General features: G+C 40.0%; 1 protein-coding gene across 4 annotated transcripts in view; it reads left to right on the top strand.

Annotated features, from left to right (window-relative positions):
- Positions 1–25,584, top strand: part of arhgap9 (Rho GTPase activating protein 9) — a 41,108-nt gene extending 15,524 nt beyond the window's left edge. The window contains exons 5-22 of one of the 4 annotated variants that reach the window (XM_068712373.1): positions 35–435; positions 5,277–5,528; positions 6,746–6,835; positions 11,190–11,255; positions 12,876–13,022; positions 13,208–13,306; positions 14,183–14,244; positions 14,400–14,487; positions 14,976–15,071; positions 15,469–15,567; positions 15,998–16,103; positions 16,502–16,621; positions 18,122–18,220; positions 19,541–19,618; positions 19,952–20,005; positions 20,746–20,880; positions 22,350–22,455; positions 24,386–25,584. In XM_068712373.1, the coding sequence (XP_068568474.1) occupies positions 35–435; positions 5,277–5,528; positions 6,746–6,835; positions 11,190–11,255; positions 12,876–13,022; positions 13,208–13,306; positions 14,183–14,244; positions 14,400–14,487; positions 14,976–15,071; positions 15,469–15,567; positions 15,998–16,103; positions 16,502–16,621; positions 18,122–18,220; positions 19,541–19,618; positions 19,952–20,005; positions 20,746–20,880; positions 22,350–22,455; positions 24,386–24,572 (2,285 nt within the window). In that variant the 3' untranslated portion in view covers positions 24,573–25,584. The remainder of the gene's footprint in view (positions 1–34; positions 436–5,276; positions 5,529–6,745; positions 6,836–11,189; positions 11,256–12,875; positions 13,023–13,207; positions 13,307–14,182; positions 14,245–14,399; positions 14,488–14,975; positions 15,072–15,468; positions 15,568–15,997; positions 16,104–16,501; positions 16,622–18,121; positions 18,221–19,540; positions 19,619–19,951; positions 20,006–20,745; positions 20,881–22,349; positions 22,456–24,385) is intronic. The other 3 variants (XM_068712374.1, XM_068712375.1, XM_068712376.1) reach the window with 3 other exon arrangements.
- The last annotated feature ends 2,272 nt before the right edge of the window (positions 25,585–27,856 follow it).

The following is a 27,856-nucleotide window of genomic DNA, read 5'->3' on the forward strand; positions in this document are numbered from 1 at the left end:
TAAAATTAGAATTTATTTTGCCTTCCTCCCTCAGTGAACAAACCCATCTTCCGCTCCATGGAAAACCTCAACTCCAACAGTGCCTTCCAGGGGCTGAACAACAACAGCAGCAGGGGTGGAGGCCGCTTCCCCACCCTGCCCCTCTGGTCTGGTTTCACCCTAACCCCCAACACTCCCACATCCCCGTCAGGCCACCTCATGGTCCCTGGGTGCCCTGCAGCTTCCACGGCATCAAAAACAGCACCGCCAAACCCCAGGGCGGTCCCCATGATCACTCGGAGCCAGAGCTCCAGCAACCTGCCTGAAAACATGATGGAGAACCCGTACGACGAGGTGGGCGGCGGCTTCAGCAGTCGCGTCAACCACAGGATGCCCAAGAAGTCGTGTAGCCAGTGGGACATGGTGGGAGCCTCCGGCAAGAAAACCCATCTGCAGGTAGGAAGAGGCAAGCCCTACAAACTTCCAACAGATGTTCCTCAAACATCTGGTTCACACAGCAGAGCCACACTGGAGCGTAAAGGGGAATTTCTGTACTGTATTTGTAAACCTGGGTGTTATTGTCATTATTTTTGTCTATTTTTATTACATGGGTACTACTTTTAACTTTAGCGGGTGTTTTAGATGATTTATGTTGAATTGATGTTATTTTGAAAGCAGCAGGATGCTGACTCTTCTTTCCTCTAGCAATGTTATTCAAGCTGAAATCCATGTTTCCCAAATCTTTTCAACCAAGGTGGTGAGTAAAAGTTGAAAATCATAGTAACCAATATTCATAATAGACAAACATATGAGAATAACCCGTAGGTTGACAAATAGCATGTTAATATAGCGTGTTCACATCAGTTATGTTTCAGTAAACCTTTGTCCCTGTGAGATCGATGTCTTGCACTAAATAATTGACAGCAGAAGTCTGACCAAAGATCTGCTCACAGAACTGATCGCTAAAAAATAAATGTAATGCAACAGAGCAATGATTGAAGCAACACGGTGTGCAAAATTTGGCAGTGATATTTTGTGCTCATCCATACACACATCCATGTCTAGTCAGTAGAAGTCATGTCAGGTGTTTTATTCATTTGCAAATATTGACAGTAGTGGTCTGTTCAAGTTCACATCTGACGCTATCTGTTACATCGCTACTATCTCCCCACATGCACATATTCTTTGTACCTTATACTTTAGTACGTCTCCTGATCAATATTTTTGCACATTCCTATACAAATTGAACAGCTCTTCCACTTTAAAAACAGATATATTATTTCATATTTCTTTTTTTTTCTATTTTATATTATGTCTCTTGACTTTTGCTTTGTATTTATTGTTATGCAACAAAACACCAAGACAAATTTCTTGTATTTGCATACATAAATGTTAATGAAACTGTTTCAGATTTCTGATTTTGGTTATACAAAAATCTATATATTCAACTGTTACTTCCTGCTTCCTCTGATCCTACATTTACAGTGAGGTAAATTATGTAAAATAGGTCAAACAAATCTATCCCATAGCTGGTGTTTGAAGAAGTGTGGGATTAGATTCATTTTGACTTCCTCTCACAAGCAAATTCCCTAATCTGATGGATTTACAGGTCATAACACCCAAACTGTAATAAACCAGCTGTTTAAAAAAAATGATATTATAGGAGTTTGTGTTTGCCTTTAGCTGTTAGCATACTTATTGAGATATTTGTTTAATATCTCATTCAATCGGAGAAGCTTTTTTCAGGTGGAAACAAATAAATCTACAACTACAAAACTGATTAAAATTTTTAAAAAAGACCTTGCGCGATCCCACCAGACGGCTGTGGCAGCAGAGGTTGTATTTGATTTACGTCTGTACTTGACCGCTGTAATCTTCCTAGAGCAGCAATCAAGTTGGCATTGTGGTGACGTCGGCGCTTCCCTGTATTACATCAGAGGGGATTACACAAGGCGTCGTCGTTGAGAGAAATGAAATACTGAAGGTTATCTGTCTCTCAGCTGAGGGAAGCTCCCACAGCCTAGTTTTGCTTCCACTGAACCGTGCATGACTTTCGACTTCGGATAGCTGTGATCTCAGTGGAAATGACAGTGCTCTTTTTTATCTTTCTCATTCCCTCTTCCTCCCTGTCTGTTTCTGTATCTGCCCCTTCGCTCTGAGGACCTTCTTCGCTCTAGCCTTTAATACCAGTGAGCAGGATAATGGCAGCCACATTCAGGTCATAACGACCTGTTGTTCATCCACAAAATTCTCTCACCATTCTTTTTTTGTCAGGCCTTTTTTAAGTGCTGCCACACTGATGATGAATTTCAATTAGATTTAATCTTTGTCCTCCAGGGGGCAGAATCACATTTGAATATGAAGAGCTACTTTTTTTAAAGGCTGTTTTTTTTTTACACTTCTGCCTTGATTTGTCCATACACTGCATGGCCAAGAGTGTGTGTACACCTGAACTTTATGCCAATGAGTAATAAGTGACATCTCACACCAAAACAATGAGCATAATATGCTGCTATAATAGCCTCTACTCTTCTGATAAGCTTGTAGAACCTGGCTGCAGGGATTTGCTCACATTTAGCTACAAGAGCCGCAGTGAGGTCGGCCACTGAAATCCACTCAGATTTATCCTGAAGGTGTTGTATTGTAAAGAAGTCTAGTTCTCTCCACACCAGACGTCTTTATGAACCTCGCTTTGTGCACAGTGGCAATGTCATGTTGAACCAGGAAATAGCCTTCACCAAACTCCCATCACAAAGTTAGAAACACTAAGATTTCCCTTAATTGGAGCAAAGTGGCCCAGACCAATACCATGATGTGGATTGGGGTGTCCACATGCTTTTGACCTTATAGTGTATGACAGAGAGACAGAGAGACACAGGCAGAGAAAGAGAGTGATGAAATGTAATTAAGGTTCACACTTCAAACTATTTATTTTCTCTCACATGTTCCACTTTTCCTAATTCTAACAGTTAGGACTAAACACAATATTGCAGTGCAGTTCACTATATCCACTCAGCACTGACCAGTTCTCTGTCACAAAAAGCAAAAAGGCTGCTGACACATGCACACAGACGCACACATACAGAGTGGTTGCGTTCATTGTTCTGGAAACAACAAACAGGTGATGATGTCAGTGAAAATCATTTCCATGTTTGTTAATCTGTAACTGGATTTAAAAACAAGCTATTTGTCTCGGTGAAATGTGTTTTGTCTTTTATAGTGACAAGAGTCCTACTTCAGGAAGTAATTATTGTAATATTTTAACATGATTCATAGCTATCCTATTTGACCAGTTTATTAATAGACCTTTATCACAGAAGATATTCTGACTAACAAATAAGTCTATTTGAGTATTTTTGAATACACTGTTTTTAATTTGAGTTACAAATTTCTGCGTCCACAGGTAGTTATGGCACAAATGTCATTCATAATGCAGCCAAAATCCAAATTATAAACTAGGTGTGATAGAGAAAAGTTTGGAATGGCAACTCATACATATACACAAATACACATTCACACAAAAAAACTGCAACTTCCTTACATTCTGCATAACTATCAAATAGTTTCTTTTAATTGTTACAAATTCGATGGTTTCTTTTTTACATTTGCAAAACACTACATCTCTTTGGTGTCATGTCAGAAAGTCATAGCCAGTATTATACAGGTTTGTTCCAGTGAAAGAAAACCACTTTTTGTCAAATTATAATTGTATATATGATCTTAACGTGCTCTACATTTCATTGTTTGAATCAGCCATGGCCCCATTTGATCCTTTTGAGAAACTCTCACTGTGTTCCGAATTGCAGACATTTTCTCTTTACTTTTAGTGCATACTGCAGCTGCCCTGACAAAAGAAGTACTTTGGCATGCATTAAACATTCAATTGTAAAATAAAGTACTTTGTCATTACATTGAACCTTGAACTTTGACCCTCTTGTTAATATATTCTCTGTGCAGAGCATTCTGGGCCAGAATAGCCAGAAAACCATGCTGGCTTGCATATTGCAAACCGTGAGCAGATGCACTAGGACGTCCAGTTATATCTGTCATACTGCGTAGACTACATACTGTGTATTGGAACATACTAAATCTTATGCCTGGCAAGCTAAATTGTATACGTATTGGAACGCATAGTTGGTTTTAATTTAACCACTGAGGTGAACAGTAGGAAACAGTGAGACAGGAAGTTTCAGGTGAGCTCAAGAGTCAGTATATCCCCCTGGAGTAAACTGACATACACACTCACTCACTCACTCACTCACATACACACACACACACACATGCAACCATACACACCATGTCCCCTCAGTCATTATCTGAAATAACTATGTCTTATGTAACAGGGATCAACCAGCTAGCCAGCCAGTCAATCAGTTAGTGAATTATGTATCAGCTATATTTCGTGGAAAGATGATGTTTCATGCATATCTCTTCAATTAATTTCATTGGATTTGTAGATGTCCTCTCTTGTAGCTGTTGCTTTAGTCCACTCTATCTGGGTGAGCACATGCGTTTCTATAAGCTCTGTCTTAATCCAAAGTCTGACGGGTTATTACATAGTAAGAGGTGGAGGGATTTACTTGTTTCCCTTTGTGATGTCTGTCTCTTCTTCACACACTGAGATGATGGTTTTGTTCAAGGCACTGATGTCTTCTACTTGTGGTACTTGTGGTACTACATACACAGAACCATATGGTAGTATTTCCATACTAATGCACAAGCAGAACAACAATTACTCTCTGTAATTTACAAATAATGCTCGTAATATTCAATGTTGTTCTTATTGTCAGCAATTCCCATTTAAAGACCCAAACCAACAATCAATATTTTCAGTTAACAAGTATAGTCGGTGTAGCCAGAGACTAATATAGCATATTGTTCTGTGTCATAAAGTTTTATTTTTGTCAAAACAGCAATCAGAAAACACAGGCACAGGTTGCACTGGGCGACATGTTCATCATAGCGATAAATATGCAGCACTGAAGGTTATTTTGAGTCAATAACACATTCACCATCCTGCTGCTCTTAATACTCATTAGCGCACCAAATGTGCATTAATCCACAGCTGAAAATAGTCCTAAATTAGCTTTCGCTCAATAGTACTGCAACCAGCTGTTTTATAGTAATAGCCCAATCTGGGATAAATAAAGTTCATCTATCCATCTATAGTTTTGTATTTGTGTCCTGTCATATTGTTTTATATTTTCTTATGTGAATTTCACATTTGCATTTAACTTTTTTCCTCCATGTCCACGACTTTCTTTCTCCTTTCCCTATTTACTGTTTCTACCTGCAAGGTCCCAACAGAATCCTATCTGTCCCAGCTGTCCTGGCAGGAGTCCCCTCTTTACACTGAAATGCAGCCAGAGAAACGTCTGTCTCAGCTGGAGCCCCCCAGCCCTGCCCCAGGACAGCAGCCTTTCCAGATCATGGATCTGTGGGAGCAGTACTCGGACCTGCCCACAGGGAGATGCTACTACGTCAATACCATCACCAAGGAGAGGTCTTGGAAACCCCCTCGCCGGGCTCGTGGACGCAACCCCGACAAAGTAAAGCACCCAACACAGACGGTGTTAATTCCCTGTTTGTTACTCCTCCTGAATCCCTGTTTTTCTTTTTTTACTTTCACTGAAATGACTTTAAACTTAAAAAGGTAGGCATTTTTATAGCTGGATGAAAGCCTCTTTTCTCAAAGGAGAGGATAGAAAAAGGTCAGGGTGTAGAATAAAATAGTCGGCTCATTTATATGCTTACATAGTTTGACTGGATCAGCACTAAAAGGGACCTTTTCAGCCAAAAGAACTTCATAAGACCTAAAGAAGAGCACCCTGACTCGCATATTTTCTCTTCACATAGACATGAGGTGACGCATAGAGGATTGCACACACAGTGATCACAGGGCAGGTTTCCACAGCTGGAAGCTGAAGTCTGACGCACGCGGGGAGACTGGTATATGAGTTTGAGTGGCAGTCACTCTATATATTCTCACTTTGGCATGGGGTCACATTGAACTTAAGACTTGGAGAGTTGCTGAATATTACATAGTATCTGGCCAATGTCATTGATATGGACACACACACATTTCTAGTGATGTTTCGTGATGTTTTTTGCTTTCTTGTTGAAAATTAGAGGAAAAGGTTGATCCCACTTTCATATCTGTCGGTTATATATACGGCTACAGCCAGGAGACGGTGATCTTAGCTTAGCTAAGCAGCTTGCCTGGCTCTGTTCAAAGGAAAACAATCTACCTACCAGCACCTCAAAGCTCACACATGAACAAGTTATATGTTATTTGTTTAATCCATACAAAAACTAAAGTGAAAAACCACATTTACCGTTTTGTGGGTGGGTTATAGCAGAGAGTCCAGAACGTTCTCGGACGAGAAATCGTCAGGTACATAACCCACCTTAAAACGGTGCTCAGAGGTGCTGGTTGGTGGATTTTTTTACTTTTTAGAGAGAGGCTAGTTGTTTCTCCCTGTTTCCAGTCTTTGTGCTAAGCTAAGCTCACCGGCTGCTGGCTGTAGCTGCACATTTAATGGACAGATATGAGGGTGCTAATGCTATTCTAATCCAGCCCTCTGAAAGAAAGCAAATAAGTGAACAGTAGTGGCCATATTTGCAAACTATTCCTTAACATATTTTGTATTACTATTTGTGTTGATCCTGTTCAACAATACAGTTCATTGAGGCTGTAGTTAATAGATAATAATGTATCTAAGACCTTTTCTGTTTCACAGTCTGAGTTTTATTTCTGTTTCTCCAGCAGGCCGGTCCACAACCTCAGACGTTACCCAGAGAAACCAGCCATCTGTCGCTACCACTTCCTGAAGCTGGCAATGGAACAATGAACAGGGTAAGACTGCTGTACTTTTAAAGAAGTGGTCAAATTCAGCATAATTTTCTTTGATGTAACAACTAGATTATGAATTACATTATCTACAATGGTAATTCCAACATCTTCCACGGCAGTAATTATGGTACATTTTTAGGGGTGATGAGATAAGGATGAGGTTTGCTGTAACTGTAGTGACAAAATTAGTAACAGGAGTTCCACTTACACAACGATGACACAAGACTTAGCTCTTGTTGTTTTCTCCACCCTCACCTGTAACTTACCACAGAAAGCAACAAGTGCACACCCAAGAAAAGCATCTTCTTAACCGTTGAAGTATATTTATATTTGTGTACTTTACCTCTGAGCTGTGGAGCATTTTGAATCACCTGTGTTGTTTTTAAATTGCTTTTTGAATAAAGTTGGGTTCTAGGAAGGGTATCCCACTGAATAGCACATGCTATTATCATATTATATCATATCATAATATTAAAGGAATATGATATCTTCATCTTGTATTCTTTGTTCATTCATTCATTTGCTAAATCATGTATTTTAAAATCCAACCACACATAAGGCATTGCACTTTAGCTTTTATTCAATGATCCTTGTCACAAGGAAGTTATGTGGAGGTTAGAATTTCAGAAATGTGCTGATGACGCTGTGTGCAAGCGGTATTCTCCGGGTATGAAAAGTGAAGCCAATGTGGAAGTGCCTTAAAGTTGCATTATTTCTGCTGGCCATCAGGGGGCGACTCCTCTGGTTGCAAAAATAGAACGTGAACCAAGTCAGTGAATCTAAGTGGTTGGTTTAGTTTTTTTACCATCATCCTTTTGGTTCTTCAAAACTGTCTGGAGGCTTTTAAATTCTTATTTTATTGCTCTGTGCTCTCATGCAAAAGATTATTAATAGTATTAAATAATCATTCCAATGTAACATTGCTTAGTGCAAACAGCTGTGCTTTGGCAACTGTTAACGAAGACAGAACAAACCACAGTGAGACGACAAAAACCACACACCTTCTGCTTGGTTTCATGCAAATTCATCTATTGTTAGTGTCTATCTGTTACCCAGAGTGCACATGCTGTCCAGACCTGAACCGCGTTCCAGATTAAAGCAGGGAGAAATGCTGAGAGGGACCAAATTAAAAAGGGGATTACATATTTCTAGTTGCCCCATTGTTTACTGACCGACTCACTGCCTCATTTATTTATCTATGAACTGCCCCCTGACACACACACACACACTTCCTCTCAAATTATGTTTTTGTTGGGCTAATCCCTGAAGGGAATAACAAGGTAATGCCTTTTGATCTGATGCAGATGAGCAGAAGCCATTAGGGCCACACAGAGGGAGGCAGGGGACTCTTTTAAATCCAAACCATTAAAAAACATTGCTAAATTTAAACCACTCACTGAAACTTCTCATCAGTGTTAAACCCCTCTCTGACCTCACAGAGGCTGTCGTAGTCAAAAGTTTCATTCATTTCACCCTTTTTTGCAAACTTGATTTGCCAACAGAGTGTTTCTAATCTACGAGTGAGGAAGTACATCTGTTGTTTCTGACGTAAGGGTTTTGGGAATTTATTCAACAGCCATTGGTGACTGAAATAAACCTGAATCAATAACGGCATCTACGTAGTAAAGCAACGCAAGCCTCATGATCCAGATTGTCAGAGATAAGCATTTTGCATCTCAAGGTTACGTTGCCTCAATGTTGCGTCAGTGTTTCAAATTTAATGTTGCTCATCAAAAAAATACCCACATGATCAAGGCAGTGATTTCCCCCATCAAGTCCTTTTGAGATGCTTTCTGTTGACCTACATGTGTCACTTTTTATTCAGTGGTACATGTATTAAACAGGAACTCCACAGATGATATATAATGCATACTGCATGCCACACAAGTTAATGACCCAGGTGTTCAAAGTCTCAGTGACCCATATTACTTAGCACACAGTGTTTGTAGATTTTTATTTATTTATATTCTTTTCCTTTGTGAGCTTAACTACTATGCTCAAAATTTGTTAGTGTACTAGTACATTAATGTACCTGTATTTCCATTTTACTTCATGCTATTTTAAGAGGGAAATGTTATCCTTTTTACTCCTCAACAAACTCTGTTTAGACAGTTGAGCTGAAGCAATTAGATGATTAATTTCTTAGTCGATTGTCGATTGTTTAAGTTAATGTTTGAGTAAAAACATCAGCTGTTCTCTGATTATAGGTTCTCAAATGTGAGGATTTGCTATTTTACTATTTCATTGTAAAATAAATATCTTTGGTTCTTGAACTGTTGGGTAGGGCTGCACGATTGATGTTATATTAATCACCATTACTATTTTGGCTTCCCACAACTGAATGAACATCTAAAAGATGTGATCCGCTCATAGACAAACTAAAACTAACAACCAGCCACCAGGGGGCAACTGAGATTTGCATTTGGGGAGCTGTCATGCTGCCTTATTTTAAGTCTTATATTGATGCACGGGGTGACCGTGGCTAAGTTGAGAGCAGGGCCGCCTTTCAATTAGAGGGTCGGCAGTTCGATCCCCGGCTCCTTCTCTACTAGTCTCATGTCAATGTGTCCTTGAGCAAGACACTTAACCCCCAAAATTTATTTTGCTCCCGTAGCTGCGTCTACGGTGTGTAGATAGATACTGAATTGTAAGTCGCTTTGGATAAAAGCGTCTGCTAAATGACCGTAATGTAATGTAAATGTAAGATGTGTTCATCAGCAGGAATGTAGCACAAAGTGAAAGTTAAAGCAGTGCTCTGAGGAGTTTAATTTTGGGTAAAAAGTTTAGGTACAATGTTATTTGGCTTCTAGGTGATGCACTGTGAATAAGGACCATTCATATTTTGACGCAGATTAGTACATTAGCAGGAATGTAGCACAACATGGAGGTGAAAGTAGTGCTCTGTTTGTTTGAATTTGTGATAGTCCAATACAAATATTTTGTCCCTACAATTAATGAATAATCGAGTTCTCAATATTGATCAAAATAACCGGGATTATCACTTTGGCCATATTCGTGCAGGCCAAATTTGAAGACATAGCCCTTGGTTCTTGGAAATAGTGATGGTTATTTTTGTATTGTTTTCAGACCAAACGACTAATCAATCAATCAATCAATCAATCATATATACTTAATAACTTACTTATTTTGGATTTTCTGAATTTACACATAACATATCATCACTCATAGAATATGATGCATTGTGATGGAATAAACTGTTGGTCTCCAAAGGTTTCTTTGTTGAACTTTCATTTGAGCTCAAATACCTCTTCATCAACATCAACGATCATGTTCCAGATGTGTTCTTTTGAAATGTAGAATTGGTTAAAACTATAAAAGCAGATATTGTCACAATACTTTTTACAAACTCGCAAACAGAAGTGTGGACAGCAGTTGACGTCTGTATGTTAGCAAAGTTATGGTGTAATTATTCTGAGCTGTCATGCATGACAGTGATTGTACTGGCTGATAAAAACAGCTTCCCTCTAGAATGGGGAAGTAGAAGCAGGCGGAGACAGGAGGGACAGATGAATGGTTTTTACACTTTGACACTCAGACGAAAAAGTGTCATGATATGAAACGACAGGCAGCTGAGGACTCAAACTCCACAAGAAAAAAGCTTTCAGAAACAAGAGTTGACCTGGATTGTATTTATCAGTGATAATGAGCACCTATGCCGTAAGTTCATATTTATTTCTTACACAGTTGTATTTGCTTTATTGTGTTGTTTCATTCCATGTCATTACCGGTGTGGCATTTCTGGTAGCGCATATATAATGTCCTGCTTTGAATATAGAGCTGAATATGTTTCATGTGGTTTTAATGCTAATATAGTTCGCTGACTTGGCTGCTCATCTGTCAGCAGTGTTGCTACTAACTTTGTCGTTCTCACAACACGTTTTTTTGTGTGGAGGTGTGGGATCTAGTTCAATAACTAAATACCGGCAGGCCTGAGTCAAAGCAGTACCATGTAGTGTGTGTTTCAGCCTTACTGAGCAACGGCAGCAACTGCCTCTCATTAACTGCAGTTAAATACAAGCACGAGTGTGTGCTTATGTGTGTGTACCTCTGTGCTGTGGTGGCGAATTAAGGAGCTTTTTTAGTTGGCAGGAAGTGTAGTTTCGTTGTTGGTGTGATCTTAACTGAAAACGGCATCCTGTTTTTACACATAGGTGTGAAATTGACCTGTGTTGCCGTGCTTTTGCTGCACAAATAATTACAAGTCCAGAAAGCCTGAAAGTGAAATATCCCTAGATTTATTATTGAGTTGTGTTTCAAATTAAAATGAAATATAAATAGCAACTGATCATCTGATTTTCCTGTCTTTGTCTTCCTGTCTCTCTGTCTTTGTCTCTAGCTGTCCCCTGATTTCCTCTTCGGGACCCACCAGAGGAATACTGGCAGTGGCTGGCAGATGAAACAGGTGAAACTCGTCTTTTCCTGCCGCACTCTTTTATCGCCAGAGGGCTAATGCCATTCACCTTGAGTTTCACTTTAAAAAAAAACACACCGTTGAAAGAGTAAAGTAAAAGATAAGAGCTCTCATAGTTTTACATATTCGTCTTACACAACATGATGCATTTGCTTAACAAAGCAGGACACCATACCGTTCTGGTGGAGTAGTCTGCCACCTTGACTATGTCACTGTGTAATAAAAAGTCCTGCTACATGTTAAGTTTGCAGATCCTGCACCAGAAGCATTACCGGACTGTCTGTATACAAGTATCTGATAACATTGACTGCCTATTCTTCTTTCTTTCTTCTGGAACTGAAAACTCTTTCCTTGCTATTCTTTTTGCATTCCTGACTGGGAGGGTAATCCTCAGTGTTTCATAAGCGCTTAAAGGGTTTTTGATGGAGGGTAGTTTCCTCATGAAAATCAATGAACCCGAGTCGTTACATTTGCAAAAACTGCATCTCCACTGTATTACTGTAGAATACATTAAAGTAATGCCAGCTATGCTCTTTAGATTCTCAGAGATCAGCATTTATGCATATTAAGGTGGTGAAATAGCAACTCATGGTGTTAAAAGAAAGTCTGTTACCCAAGCAGTTCTTACTGCAACATGTTGCATCACAGTGGGGTGTGGGTGCGCTTGGTGTAAGCCCTTTTAAAGGCCTCCTCTTTGCAAAGGAGAAGATTTGTCTCTTAGTGCTAATCCTCTTTGCATGAAAAGACGGCAAACATTAGGATGGATATTTAGTCAGATTGTTGAAACTAGGTTACAGGGATTGGGATAGGTACTTAATTATGGCTGCTGCTGCATGAAAAGTTTAAGTTGAACCATGCACACTAGTATCTGTATGCGCACAGGATTGTAAGCATACATATTTTGCATGTAAAGTAGAGGTGCACCTACAAGCATCTGCCTCTCCGCTCCTCCTGTGAAGTGAAGCAAAAACAATTTACACTTCTGTAAAGTGTAAAATGCTCAGGATATGCACTCATGCTTACAGTCAGTATTTTTTCTCAGAGTGCCAGAATGCTTCAGTTCATATTTGCAGTTCATACATGTAAATGAAGTAATGATGCTGCTGCATTGTTGTTCTTCCCCAACGAGGGATTGTTTAAAACACTTACATCTTAATTCAGAATTAGTCTGACATGGCAGAAGGTTTCTTAATGGCAGTGTTTTGCATTCTTGTTTGCATGGGTTGTAACTGCGAAGTAAATTGATAGTAAATGTGTCACCAGTAGCTCATATAAGAAAATAGGGGAGAAACTGCACGCTTAACTTTTGAAAAGGCCCTGACCTTTCTGTTGCTTATTTGTGAATTTAATTGTTTAGGAATTCATGCTGATTTTACTGCACTCATTTAAGGTTGCTCTAGGCAAGAGCATCAGCTAAATACTTAAATATACAGTTAAGGTTCTTCAATAGTGTCAGTAGAATTATTCATAAGAACCCAAACACTTATCAGCTCCCACAGGATCCACAGACATTAAAATACAATGGTGGTATATTGTATTTACTGTATAGTGATTGCCCTTTCCCTTTTTCACCACTCACCCAAACATTGACCCCGACCTTTAACCCTAAAGAGCATGCAGCGCGCCGCCTCATCTGACACCCTAAGCACAATGGCGTTCAGCCATGCCGATGCCCAGCACCATAACTCTGCCGCCCTGCATGATGTCAAGCAGCAGCTCGGCCACTCTCAGTCTATGATCCTGCCTGAGAACGGCAAGGTACTGACCTCCATAGCACATACACACAGGGCCACAAACTGTGTGTACAGTATTCACAGACATGCAGAGGGAAGAGGAATTGCAGATTAACTTTGAACACTTTTGATGCAAAACACTGGACATATGCACATATACACATACAGACAAATGAACGCCACTGATGTCGCCCACTTACTGTCTTTCAGCTGGTCCAGCAGTGCAAAGATTACTCCTGTAATGTGACCAACATCGTCGTGGAGCCTCCATCTCCTGAGAGCTCTCCAGACAGCGATGGCTGCACACCGGTGAGAAAACACTGCCTTTTACTTTTGAACAGCTTTGTGCACAAGATGCATTTCAGCATCCATGCATTCTTAACTTTTAAGCTACTCCTTTTTAAACTAATACAATTAAAAAAAATAGAAAAAATAAAACTTCAAACTGAAATGTTTTGAATTCTTCTCCTGTGTCTCACCTCCAAATCCTTTTCATATGAATCTCAGGTAAAAAACAATTATACAACCATCATTTTAATGAACTTAGCTGTCATGCTGTCACCCCAGTAACTATAATCCACAGACATCACTGGTGAAAGATTTAATTGGGAACAATAAGTTAAAATAATAGGGAACTGTCCACAGCGAGGTCTTTGGATTAATTAAGGTAATTGTATCTGGAAAAATACTTTTTCAAATGTAATTTTTAAATTATTTGAGCACAGCAAATAAACTAACTCTCAGTGATGCATATCTCATATCCTATTAAGATAAAATAAATTAAATACCACTAGTTTTATTTTCTTTCTCTATTCTATCTTTAAAACCCTTGCTATTCCTCAGTGTGTTACTCACTGTCTTTATATGCTGTACTCAACTCATATGACTTCATAGTTGGTGTTAATTCTTCTCTCTTACACCTTAAACAGGGCCATACCGCAGTGGGAGATTTTAGAGCAGCTCCCCTCCCGCTATTTTTTGAATGATGCAACATTCAAGCTAAATGGGTTCGCTCAGGATGCAGTGTATTACACAGAGGAAAAGCCCTCTGCTGTACTTTACTGTTAACATTTCATTATTCAAGCCTTTCATGCCTACCCTGAGCGATAGCATTAGTGTGACAGTATAAATATTACTGCTTCAATTTTGCAGATTGTGCTTTAAACCCTTTTAATGTGTTCTCAGGAGTTGGAGAAAGCCGGCCTCTTGAACAAGACAAAGATTGCAGAAGGAGGCCGGAAACTGAGGTGAGGCGTCTCTGTGGCTGCTCCCATTAAAGACAAAACAAGTTGAATTAGATTGCGTCTCTTTGTGTAGATATAGTGTTTGAATAAATTAATAGCGAAAGATTTGCTGGGATGAATCCCATCTGACAAGTATACATTTGTTTGTTGGGTTGCAGGAAAAATTGGAGCCCCTCCTGGGTGGTGTTGGTCGGGAACAGTCTGGTTTTCTTCAAAGATCCTAAATCACAGACACCTTCCAGCTGGGTAATAGCTAAGACAAACTGTGTTTTATGCCTTTAGTCTTTGCGAAAACATACATTTGTCATTTTCTAAGTGCAGATGGGATTTTTTTTTTCTGCATCGAGAATTTTAGTTTTAAACATTGTAAAGTAACTTTTGAAGCCAGCTGACTCTAGTGAGATCATATCAGAACATATAGATATTTCTGTCTGCTATGTTGCACAAGTTTATTCGCAGTGAAATGACGGTGTTCGACTCCACAGGTGACTCAAACGTATTGCAGATGTTGTTCGTGAAAGTTGGCCATTATGTAAGCGTCAGTTAATGGGGGCAAAAAGTGGTTGCCCACAAAACACCAAAACTCAATTTTTAGAAACATATATAGATTGATTCAGCCAACTAATAGAACAATACATGATGTGTGTGTGTGTGTGTGTGTGTGTGTGTGTGTGTGTGTGTGTGTGTGTGTGTGTGTGTGTGTGCGTGTGCGTACCTGTCTATTGGCAAAACAGAAACCAGGAAACAGTCGCCCTGAGAGCAGTGTGGATTTAAGAGGAGCACAGCTGCACTGGGCCAAAGACCTGTCCAGCAAGAAGAACGTCTTTAAGGTAAGAGAAGAAATTTTTGTCGAAAAATGTTCTCTTTAAATTGTTCAGACTGTTGCAGTGAGCTGATGTACAGTGAGGATGATGTGACTGCAGAAAAGTAGTAAAACAACCAAAGGGCTCTTATCAGTGAGGGAAGTGAGAGTGGGAAGCTTTCTTTCACCCGTTCACTGTCCAATGACCCACAGTGAGGAAGAGGAAGCAGAAAAAATGAATTTTCCAGTGAAGTGTGGCAGATGACATTTAAGTGATGCACTATGTTAAAAAACAAGAAATGTCAGATGATTGAGTTTAACACATGACACCTGATAAACTGGTCAGATAAGAATTGTGAAACAAGAAAAATACTTGCTTACGGTTTGTCTCATGGTGTTATGGTTTGTAAATGTGTGTTTTTTAGCTGAGGACAGTAACGGGCAACGAATTCCTGCTGCAGTCGGAGACGGACTCTCTTATCAAAGAGTGGTACAGCACCATCCAGAGCGTCATCGACAGGCTGGTGAGACTCACAACGCACACACCGAGTTGTAATTTCAATGTACCACTTCTCTATTAGTGGTAATGTTTATGTTCTCCGCTGCCTTTTACTTAACCTTAAACTCACATCCTTTAACTCCTCCCTGTCTGGTTCTTTATGTTTTTTTATTTTCTTTATTTTTCTCTAGCTCAGATGTAGACTTCTTAATCTCACCCTAAAAAAAAAAATCAAGTATCAGATAAGCTCTGAATCAAAGCATAATCTTGGTTTCTTGGACAAATTACACAGCTCTCTTCTTATTTAATGGGCTTTAATGTTGGTGTGTAAATGTTTCTCTGTTGGACTTCTCAGGAGCCGCTTTGAACAGATGCTTTTAAACAGCATGTGGTGTAATGTCTGTATATGACGTAGTTAACACAATGAGTGTGTTAACACTCTGCCTGCTTTCCAGGACCGCGAAAACCCATTAGACAATGTCCTCCTGTACTCTCTGAGGCGAGCGGGCAGCGTGGAGATGCTGGAACACAGCGGAGACGAGGATGACAGGAGAACGTCTCGTAAGTCGTAACCGTGCGACGCCTCTCATCGCTCCACTCCGACTTCCTTCCTTCTCATATAATCGGCCCCCGGCCCTCCACCTCAGTTTACTCTCACTCCATCATCATCACTTTTCTTTTTCTAAACTTCCACACAGGCTTCTTGCATCCCTCCATCCTCTCCTCCATCCTCTCCTCCATCCAGCCCACTTATATTTTCACGCGGCCCCCGTGGCAAATAATCCCCCCGTCGGTCTTGTCTCACCTCCGCCGTCGCCCAGCCCTCCCGCTTTTCATCCTCACCACCATCCCATCTCATCTGCTCTCCTGCCCTGCCGCAGCCCAACGCCCCGCACTGACCTCCTCTTCCTCCATCTCTTCCTCCTCCTCCTCCACCTCCTCCTTTCCTCCCTCTGCAGTCCCTCGCTCATCGTCCAACCTGGAGAACACGGAGAGGAAGAGAGTGAAGACCCGGCTGAAGAAGCTGATCCTAAAGAGACCTCCTCTGCAGGCGCTGCAGGAGAAAGGGCTCATTAAAGGTGAGATTTCCTTTTGGAGTTTTACACTGAATGCAAGTGTCCTTAATATTACTTTAAGACTGCACTTCTGCAGCTAAAACTATTCCCTGGCCTTTTGTTGTGAAGTTGAATATATTTTGCTGTTTAACTGAGCTGCATCACAGTTGTGATGGCTGGCAGGAAATCTGAAAATTTATGCTGCAGTGATGCCGCATCCCCTAGTGAATATATGCATCGCAATCCTCTTCACCTATCGAGTAAGAGCTTCTCCAAAAAAGTTTTTCACACTGCTTGTCTGCTGATTACAACACTATTGTAACATTTCATTACATTTATTTATCCGACGCTTTTATCCAAAGCGACTCGCAATAAGTGCCTTCAACCACGATCGTACCAACCATCACATCTTTTATTGATTTTTCTTAAAAGCGGAAACATTCCTTTGTCTTTTTTTCCACATTTTAAGCAAATATGTGACAAACTAAAGGAAAAATACTTAATCAAACCATTCAGGGGTCACTGAATGGTTCATTCAGGGGTCACACTCACCAAATCTCAACCCAATTGAACACCTATGGAAGATTTTGGTCCGATGTGTCAGACAGCACCAAATGAGGGAATATTTTTGTAAGGATGTTGTTCATCCCTTCAGTAGAGTTGAGATACGTTATACCATGGTGACGCTTACAAAGATTCTTTATGATGGTTTTTCCTTTTCCTCATCATTTGTCACCGATCTGTGCATGAACTTCTTCTATAACACTTCCTCTAAAATAAGTATTTTTTGAATAGCTGTTCCTTATTGTCATAACTATTTTAACAATAACTCTTAAAATAATTATTCTTTTGCATTTTGCCGCAACAACTTCCAAAAGACTTTTAGACAAAGCAGCATCTTTAAATAATTAGGAATATTATAAGTGATCTAAATGGCAAAATAATACTTATCACTTCGGGAGAAAAGGAAGAAGGTAAAATATTCAAGTAACAAACATGAGCTCTCTTATAACACTTGTTGTTATTATAAATTTTGAAACAAAGTATTTTTTCTTTTTAATTTTATTTTTCGCGGTTTTCTGCACGTTATTAGAACTGAAGAAACCGCTCAGAAGAATGGAAGTAGGGGTGGATTTATAAAAAAAGATGACTACTCTCAAGTTGTGGTTAAACTGATTAATTGAAAGACATTTTCACAAGCAAGTACATCACAGAGATTACACAGAAAGATATAATGCTGGCATACTCTGGAGTGAAGGCTGCCTATGATTTTGTTTTCACCCTATAGCATATATAGTACAGTACATGTTGCATTGCATCATCAAGGGTGAGCTTATATCGCTGCTGGGAACATGGAGGTTTCATTCCATAGCGAACAGTAAATGTATCTCTAGATCAACTTGAGTGTGTAGCTCTTACATCATGTCTTGACACAGTTCTGTGATAGAGAGAGAAAAAACTAATGAACAGATATGAAAAGTGAGTTTGTGTCTGTGTTTGTGTCCGTCCATCATCACCCTTCAGATCAGGTGTTTGGCTGTTGCCTGGAGATGCTCTGTGAGAGAGAGAAGAGCACCGTCCCTCGCTTCGTCAAACTTTGTACTGACGCTGTGGAGAGGAGAGGTACGAACGCTGCAAACACACAGCCGGCTCCTGTTAGTGGGATTCTCAACTTAAAGGGGACACATGAGGAAACACTCCTCAATCCTGTTTTGAGCGTCAGTCACTTGACAGCAGTTGTGCACCTACCGTTCAGCTTCAGGACATAAATCACTTGACAAACATTTACTGAAAAATGGTTTTGATTGGCTGACAGAGAGGCAACTAAAAATGCACAGAGAGGATGTCGTGACAGCTGCCAGCCGGAGAGAAGATCTAAATGAGAGAAAATGGAGTTGTTTGGAAACTGTTTAGAAAAAATGCTGCAAATAAATATTTAATACTAAAATCAATGTTTTGACCACAAGGGACCTGTCTTATTGTTTCAGATTGAGACATTCAAGGCGTTGACTGACTGAAAAACTTTTAGGACGAAGTGGCTTCCGGAAAAAGAGAGGACTTATTTTGATAATTCATAATGATAGTACATCATGATTGCAGTAGGAAATTGCTGCAGATTTATTTTCTGTAGATGGACTATTTGATTAATTGAGTAATCATTTAGGTCTTATTAAATTATAAAACGTTGGCAGACAAATTTGGCCGATACAGATAAAATGAACTTCACTTGACCAATGAATGAGCAATGCAGGGTCAAATGTGGCTGAATGAATGATGTATGTTTTATAGCAGTAACTGACTGAGTATGATACGTTACATCTCAGTCGGTGGCTCCTGTGAAGCTGTGGAGTTCAAACTCAAAGCTCGGATATTAATAATCAATATATCACAAAAGCCTGACTTGTTCTGACTTGACCACGGTGTTGATCTCTTCATGGGATTTGTTGTTGAAAAACAAATACAGAATATCATCATACGAGGATGTTAATAATCAATGGGTCTGAGTTGTTCAGAGAAGAGAAAGCAGAAACTCAATCTGACACCAGAACTTTGAAAGCACTTCATCAAACATCACGGAATGAAATGCTGTGAGGAAGTAGGGGGTCATGTGATCACGCAAAACGTTACTTTTTAAAACTTTTTTTAGATGTCTAAATGTGCCAAGATGTGCTTTTGCTTGACTTTATTCACACGCTTTTGGGCACTTACGCAACTAAACAAACTTCCCAGGCACACTAAATTATTTATGTGCAGAAAAGTAAAACAATTATATCAGCTCTGACTGCCTTAAATCTGAGGAACTTATTTTTAGACTTTACTCTCATGAAGTCAAGCTTAAATAATGGAATAAATAATAGTTTAGTTTTGATATTAACCTTATAAAGTGTTAATAGACGCTCAGACACACTAGGGATCTAACCAGCTCTGTGCGGTGTGTTGCAGGACTGGACACTGACGGCCTCTACAGAGTGTCAGGGAATCTGGCAGTGATTCAGAAACTGCGCTTCCTGGTTGACCACGGTGAGGATGAAGGGGAGGAGGGGAAAAACTGATCTGTATAGATGATTAATGCTGGTTAATTTGGTCTCTGACAATGAACGAAACCTGCGAGGGGAAAATGTTGGGGGAGAAGAGAAGTGGTATCATGTTCCCTTTTTTTCAGCTGCTTAAAATCAAGGTAAATGCCATCTGATGCTGTTTTGTTCATTCTGATTACATATGACATTGTGTAACCCCAACACACACTCACTGTACACCTGCTTGAAACCTGATCGCCTCACTCCCACTACATGACTTCCTTTTGATCAAGTGGACGCCGAGGAAAGCCCGCTGAGTAACTGTTGGTTTTTGCAGAGCGAGCGGTGACTACAGACGGACGTTACATGTTTCCGGCGGAGTTTGTACAAGGTAGATTCAGACTGGCGAGGATAAAACGCTTTCACGTGTTACTCAGCCTGCTTGTTTTTGTGCCATATGTGTTTAACAATGTCAAAAACTCCCCACACACAGACTGACACGCAGAGCTGAGGCGTGCACCGAACAGTTTGCTGGTTGTGCTACCATTTGCTTAATGTATGTGTGTCCCTTAGGCTTTTCTGCTTTAAGTTTTCTGATGTAATAACGAGCAGCAGGTTGTACAGTGGCGTCTCACGCGGTGCATGACTGCCACCAAGTGGACGAAACGGAGGATCAGCTGCAGCTTGTGTAGCGTTTTAATCTCACTGACTAATGTTTCTCGTCCTTAGATACTTGTTTGTATCATATATGTTGAACTTCTTGACACTGAGGTCAAATTAAAGCGCTTTATTTTCTTCCCTTTGGTTCTTATCATGCAATTTGAGAAGCATTGGTCAGGCCTGGACTTTAAGAAAATGTGTGCTTTACATGTGTTTGTGCTTTTGTGTCTTCTCTGACTTTCACAGACCATTTCTATCTCCCTCTTGCAGCTACAAGCCTTCATTTTACGCCTCAGCACTGACATGAATTTAAACTCTGCTCTGTTGATGTTGTTCACTAAACAATACTGTGACTGTAACTCTACTTCTTTGTCTCTCTTTTCCACATTGCCTGGCCTTCCATTTGCGTCCTCTAACCCTGTCCGTCTGTCTGTCTTCTCCTCTATCTCCTCCTCCCTTTATGTCTCTCAGAGGAGAAGCTGAATTTGGACCAGAGTGAATGGGAGGACATTCATGTCATCACGGGAGCTTTGAAACTTTTCTTTCGTGAACTTCCTGAGCCCCTCGTGCCCTTCGGCTTCTTCACCGACATCATGGAGACAGTCAGTGAGTGACCATCTTCAGCCCCAGTTTATTTGATATTTACTGAATATACCTTCCCCCTTCATGTGGAGCGTCACTGCATACAAAATGACACTCACCTAAGATCAATTTAAGCTAGTAATTACAACACTCCTTTGGTTATCTGTTTACACAGTTTGTATGAATTAAAAATAAAATTCTGTATCGGGCCTTTTATTTGATTCTGTGTTGTGGACAGCGGACAGGAAATGACAGGAAAGAGAGAGAATGCAGGAACGTCCCAGGCCAGACTCAAAGTGGAAATGTTGTAATTACACGATCGACATCGTTTAACCTCTGGGCCACGAGGACGCCCACATATGATACTTTAAAATCTCACCTTATTATTTTTTCCTCTGATGTGTTTTTATTTTGAATACTCAGAACATTGCTGTGGTTTTTATGAGTCAAAACCAGGACAGTTTGGGTTAGGGTTCACTCCCCTCTTTACTTGAGCTCTTTCACACTTTCTCAAACTGTGGTGAAAGTAATTTTTGTGATTACAGGATATACTGTATTTACAGCACTTTTCCACCTCTAGAAAATGTTTCACAACACCACATATATCATGAACGATATATGGATACAGTAAAATAAAATGGTGCTTGTCAAAAAGAAAATTGCTCGAGTTCCGACACAAGAGAAGAATAATTACATACTGACAAAACTGAAATTTATTGAGCAGTATTGAATTCAAATGTTCAAATGTTTGTTCTGCATAAAAAAATCCTCGCTGTATGAATCCTCACGTTTTTTCACGCTTCTCCCATAATCCTCCACTCATACGTGTTATTCTATATTTCTCCTCTTGTCAAAAAATGCCATGAAATTATTAAAATCAACAATGTGTTAGTTCATCTTTCAATGTGTTAGTTCATCTATGACTAGTTATGGCATCATAATAAAGGAGCATGTCATCCAGTACAGCTCAATGATGTTTTTAATAGTTACGATGTTGGTCTATTCTATTTAAGAATAAACCAAATCAGATTTACATACAACACTTGATAATATAATTAATTCACTGATTGATCATTGTTTTAATTTTTTCATGGGATTTGACTGTAAAAAAAAAAAGAACTTTTTCTTTAACTGCATTCTTCATCAATTATTTTGCATGACCCTTTGTGATACAGCAATGTATAATTTTATCTTTTACTTAAAACTGTAAATAATCTGGCTCTAAAAAATAAATTACAGTCAGTAAGAAAAGTTGCATATTAGGAATACATGATAACATGTTGCACAGTTCACACAGTTTCACATCAAACCACAGCGATAATTGTTGATAATTGCATGTTGCTTTACCAGATTAGATAGTGGATGCTAATGGGGTACATGTGATATCAGTCACCGGATGTAAATCAGGTTTGCGATGCTGATTAGGTTCATGAAATGGAGTACAAATGATGAAATTTATTGTGATCTGACACGTCTCTTGCTCTGTGTTGCAGAGATGTCCGACTACATGGACAAAGTGGATCGTTTGAAGTGTCTGGTGCTTAACATGCCTCCTCCAAACCATGACACGCTGCAGTTCATGTGTTGCCATCTCAAACGGTGAGAGGGCGGCAATGAAACCGCATGCATTTGTCTGTGTCTCCACCGTCTCTCTGCCCTGAAACTGGCACAACCCATAATGCAGAATATTCCCTCTGGTATATTTCAACACAAAGGAATGAACCAGATGCCCCTTGTAGGAAAAGAAAAAAATCTCCTCCTCATTACTTTTCTTTGTAAATCTGACCACAAGAGGGGGTAGTTTCCTTGTCGTTCTCAGACATTTTTCTGTCAGAGATTCTTTGGCCACAGCTCTCAAAGTATGCCAGTGCTGTACCAGGATCACACTGTTGTTAAGTTTGGGTCCCTGTGAAGATGAAAAGGCTGGAGGAAGATGAATGGTGTACGATGATGAATGGTGTACGATGTTCTGTGAGCCAGTTCCTTTTACAGTACATAAAATGTGTGTTTTTTACCGCCTATGGTTTTCCCTTCCACTCAGGGGTGAGTGTTCGTGTTCTGAGGCCGATGTTTGTGCCAGGGTGTGGTGGGCCCCATGAATATGTCAACTCTGTGTCTTTCTCTCATTTTCTCCCCGCTGTCATTCCTCCCCCCGCCCCTCGCTCTGTTTCTCATTTATTATCTCTCTGCTCAATCAACCCTGTCGCCTCCTCTTCGTTTCTTTTACTTCCTCTTCATTCTCTTCCTTCTCTTCTTTGTATTCTCCCTTTCCTCTTCCTCCCCTCTTCCTCCTCTTTCCATCCCTTCCTCCTTTTTTTTCTCCCTCCTCCTCCTTCCTCCGCCGTCCCCCAACGCTCTCCTCCTTGCCTCGAAGGTCCCATGGGAGCCTTGTGGTTCGTCTGCTGGAAGGCATACCAACACCACCGCCGCCACCACTGGAACCTCTCTCTTTTCTCTCTACCCTCTCCCTCTCTCTCTCTTTTCCTCCTCTCTTTTTAATGTGGAAGTTTTGAGCAATTGCTGGCTGCTTCTGTGGCTTGGTGGGAATGGCATTTTTAGAAAGAATGCCTCATGCTGTGGCTTAAACCCATTCCTGCATCCCCCCCAATCTCTCTCTCACTCACACACACACACACACACACACACACACACACACACACACACACACACACACACACACACACACACACACACTCAAACACACCAACATAGGTGGATACAGGCGGTGGATTTAGACTCTCATGTGGACAAATTTAGATTGTAAAATGCGATACATGGACACAAACATACATGGTGGACACTTATTCTTTTAGCTGTTGTCCTGAGTGTGTAAGAAGTATAAAGATGTGACATGCTGACCGCAAGAATGAAGCTGAATGGACAGTTCGCAGTCATCTATGTGCCTGCAGTCCCAAAGATGAATTCAAACAAGAATAAGTCACTACAGCCACACTAGCTTCTCTGTGACTGGTGCTTTGAGCGAAATGCTAACATCTGCATGCTAACATGCTCACAATGACAATGTTTCGCAGGTTTAATGTTTCCCACATTCAACATCTTAGTTTAACACATCAGCCATGCTAACATTCATTATTACAAGTTATTAAAATTCATCCTGAGGGGGATCTGGATGTGTGTACCAAATTTCATGGCAATCCATCCAATAGTTGTTGAGACATTTCACTCAAAAACCACAAATGTCAACCTCATGGTATTGGGGCTTGAGGAAATGTCAGGGGACTTAAAAAAAAAAAAAGTACTTAGAATACATCATCTGAAGATCGTTAAAGTTTGTGCAAAGACTTTAGCCAAGCCATGCAACATTTGCTGAGATATTTCTATCTGGGCCCAAAGCAGCCGACTGCCTGACACTGTCATCCCTCGAACCATCCTGCTAACACGACTAGAAATGAAATTCCACAAGCTGCAACAATTCAGAGTGTGCGATCCAGAGCCATTTTGGTTCTTTTAATTTCTTGTTGATGTTTTAGATTATAAACCTCACTCTCTGTGTCTGATCTCTCTACAGAGTGTTGGAGCGTTCAGGCACCAACCGAATGACCACCCAGAACATCGGCATTGTGTTTGGACCGACCCTGATGCGTCCAGAGCGGGACAACGGCAACATGGCGGTGAATATGGTTTACCAGAACCAAGCGGTGGAAATCATCCTCAGCGAGTTTGACCACATCTTTGGAACAAGAGGCCCCTCTTGATCTTTTCGGACAGAGGAGGGGAGTTTGGGGGGATTCAAAAAGCTCCTCCATATCCGACAAAAGCACAAGTAGTGCAGCGTTTGTCCTCTATGCCTCTTGACTCATGTGGTGTAAAATGGGTTTCACATCAAAAGATAATTACGGGGTAAAAAGAACCAGGACAGAAAGCTGCTAATCATGGCATCTGGCCTCCATATAAAGCCATGTTAAAACAATAATAGTAAAACAAACCAATTTTAGCTGCAATACTTGTGTTTTTTACTACAGATGTGGAGTGCAGCCCCGGTGTCCTTAACTGCTGGAGTTGACGCCTCCATGTCACTTTTCCTTGATGTTTCAGACTCGATCAGGATAAATAAAAGCCATAAAAGTGATTAATCTCCTCCAGCTAGCTGAGTATTAAACAGATATTTGAGTAAGGATGTGTCTTAACGTGGCACACAGAACCATCTCACTGTGAAAACACGTGCACCAGCACCTCCTGCAGAAAGACTGGACAGATCCCACCTGCAGTGGCAAGCAGAGGATACTGTAAAATATGCAAACAAGCAGGAAGCAAGCTGGGCGTGTAAATGTGACCGCTTCCCTGAAGTTATACAGTGTTTCGATGAAGAGTTTGTACATGTATTTCAGACTTCAAAAGATGAAAGCATGATTTCAGTGCCAACAGGGCAGCAAATGTTCCTTTGTACCAAACAGTACGTTGTAGTGAGTGTGGACCTTTGAAGTTTCCCTTATTGTACAAATCTGGATCTGTCTTCTATTTTTATTAGTTCAAACTCCTCAGATTAAGTTAAAAAAATATGAAATTGTAAATATGTGAATTACTGTCTTTGTCAACTAGTAGCACTTTGCATATGGTGTGAAACCTAAACATTATATATTGGCCAAATTCAAACTGATACATTTGCTTTTAAATGAACAGTGTGTTGTTAAAGATATTGCTTGGACCTGATTGTCAACTCTCCTGCAATAAAAGAAAAATGTAAGAAACTGTTGTGACATTTGGTCAGGATGTGTCTGTCTGGTTGTTTGCACCGAGCGATGGGTTTTGCGTGAGAGATAGTAGAAGTGTGTGGAGGTATGTGGGCCCCTGAGGCGCAGCGGGCGGAGGCATCGCCTGTGATTGGTGCAAATGCTGCTTTTAATAACAGAACAAAAGAGGAACTGGAAATGCATATGTTTTAAAAATGTGGATTTTCCCCAAAACCCTCTTGCTCTGTGGCTTTGGTAATTTTATATTGACTGTGGGTTTGGCAAAAGACAAAAAAGAGCAAAAAGAGGGACAAAGGGGGGAAAAGAGCTCATAGATTTTGCAAAGTTTTATTAGATGTATTTATTCATTTTAATGTTTGTATTATTTCAGGTCATGTGAGTGATTGAGGAGGGGCTAAAACGATGTGTCGCTGATTGATGGGGAGTCATCTGAACTTTTGATCATTGTGTGTCCAAGGTCGTCCTTATATTTGATTGGCACAGATTATTTTTTTCTACTTCAACAACAACTGCATTTGTTTATTTGATCCAAATGCTTGTATGAACGTAGTCATCACAGTTTATACATTCATCCCTCATTCAGTACTGCAGTTTCCAAGTTTTGTTTTCGGGTCTTTTTACAGTCGAGTGTCCCTCTTCACATTAGATTGAATATTTTCATTTATTATATTATATGTAAAGAAAATATAACACCCTCAAAATATGAATTCATTATGTATTTTTACCCTATCTTTTGTTCTTCTTCCAAATTCTGAAATTGAAGGGATTTCTCTTTCAATAAAAACGTAAAAAAAATAAATTAAAAAAAAGCATTAAGCTGCTGTGGCCTCTAGCTCTGTGATGTGTTTTATTTCACTTGGTGCAAGGGCGCTAATCACTCCCTAAAATAGAATCCGTCCGTCAGGGACACACTCAAACACCACTCCCTTCTAATCAGCAGTGTGTTGGCAGGCAAAGTCAAACTCTATTACTTTGTCTTTAATGCTGCCCTCTTTTCTTTCTTTCTTTCTTCTGTGACTCATTAATCACATGTGATTTTTAACGGCAGTCTGATTATTTCTTAGTAAATCTAGAACAGTGCAAAATATAAATTCTGTATGATAAGTAGTACAGTTACATGTGCAGGCATACGTGGACCAATTAAATGTAACAGCCAGACCTTTTTTTGCATCTGTAGACAGTTATTTTTTTGCCGCAACACTAAAACAAAATGTTTTTTTGAGTATGTATAGGTATTTATAATAAAAAAATCGTAGAAGTAAGAGAATGAGAAGGTTGTGAAATGTGTTCATCTGTTACATGTTTTCCATCCAAGTAACTCTAAGAACTGATTTACATTTCAAAGTCCAAACCACTTTAGAAAGTGCACTTTATTGTATTTTGCATGGGCAGCTGTATGTTAATGAATCTGTATGTTTTATTCTTGCAGTAAGAAATACAGTCGTGCTGGCACATGGCAAACAACGGGCCTTCTTGTTACTGTATGTCATGGCTTTTATCTTCCTTTACGTTGTTTACAATTTATTTGAGAAGAGAAGAGACACTTATGCGGTCTCATAGAAAACTGAAAAACTGTTTCTCTGCCCACCAGTGACATGTGTAGGTGTGTTCAGTCATCACACTTATGCCTGCTTGAGTGAAATGAACCAATAGAAAACAAAATGAACCTAAGAAACGGGAATAGAGCAGAGCTCCTTATGGGGAATCGAAACTTTGAAATGCTCAGCAGCCAATCTGACAACCTGTTGCTCGTGGATGGGACTTGTAACAGTAACAGTAATCTTGCAAGTGATGCTGATGCTGTTGTCTGACTGTCGAATTTTGCCAACCACAAACATATGACAAAAAGGTCTTCATTAAATGTCATCTCCCTCTCTTTCGCAATTAGAAAAAGGTCAAAACATCACCAATTGTTTGTGCTACAGCTGACTCAATGCTGCTGATGCATGGCATCCAAAAGTATCTGACCTACGTCACCCCTATGGTTTGTTAATGTTACGGTTAGCTGATTGTTTACTCAACCAGCCATTAACCTAAAGCTTAGTGTATCAAATACCAGCAGAGCTGCTCAGCCCCTGCGTGCCTCAGCCACATCCACAGGTTGACAGGCACCAAGCAGCACATCTGATGAATCATCATGCAAACAGACACAAAAAGCCACAAAAAATTGTAGATTGCAGATTGAGGATAATATTTAAAAAGAAAAAAATTGATGACGTACAACATTCTTGTGACAAAGTATGTACAATTTTATTATATTCATTATAAAACATATATAAAAAGGTAAT

This window comes from Cebidichthys violaceus, unplaced genomic scaffold, assembly GCF_023349555.1.
Source record: "Cebidichthys violaceus isolate CVI_PGR_0920_01 unplaced genomic scaffold, fCebVio1.0.p SCAF_17, whole genome shotgun sequence".
Classification (NCBI taxonomy): domain Eukaryota; kingdom Metazoa; phylum Chordata; class Actinopteri; order Perciformes; family Stichaeidae; genus Cebidichthys; species Cebidichthys violaceus.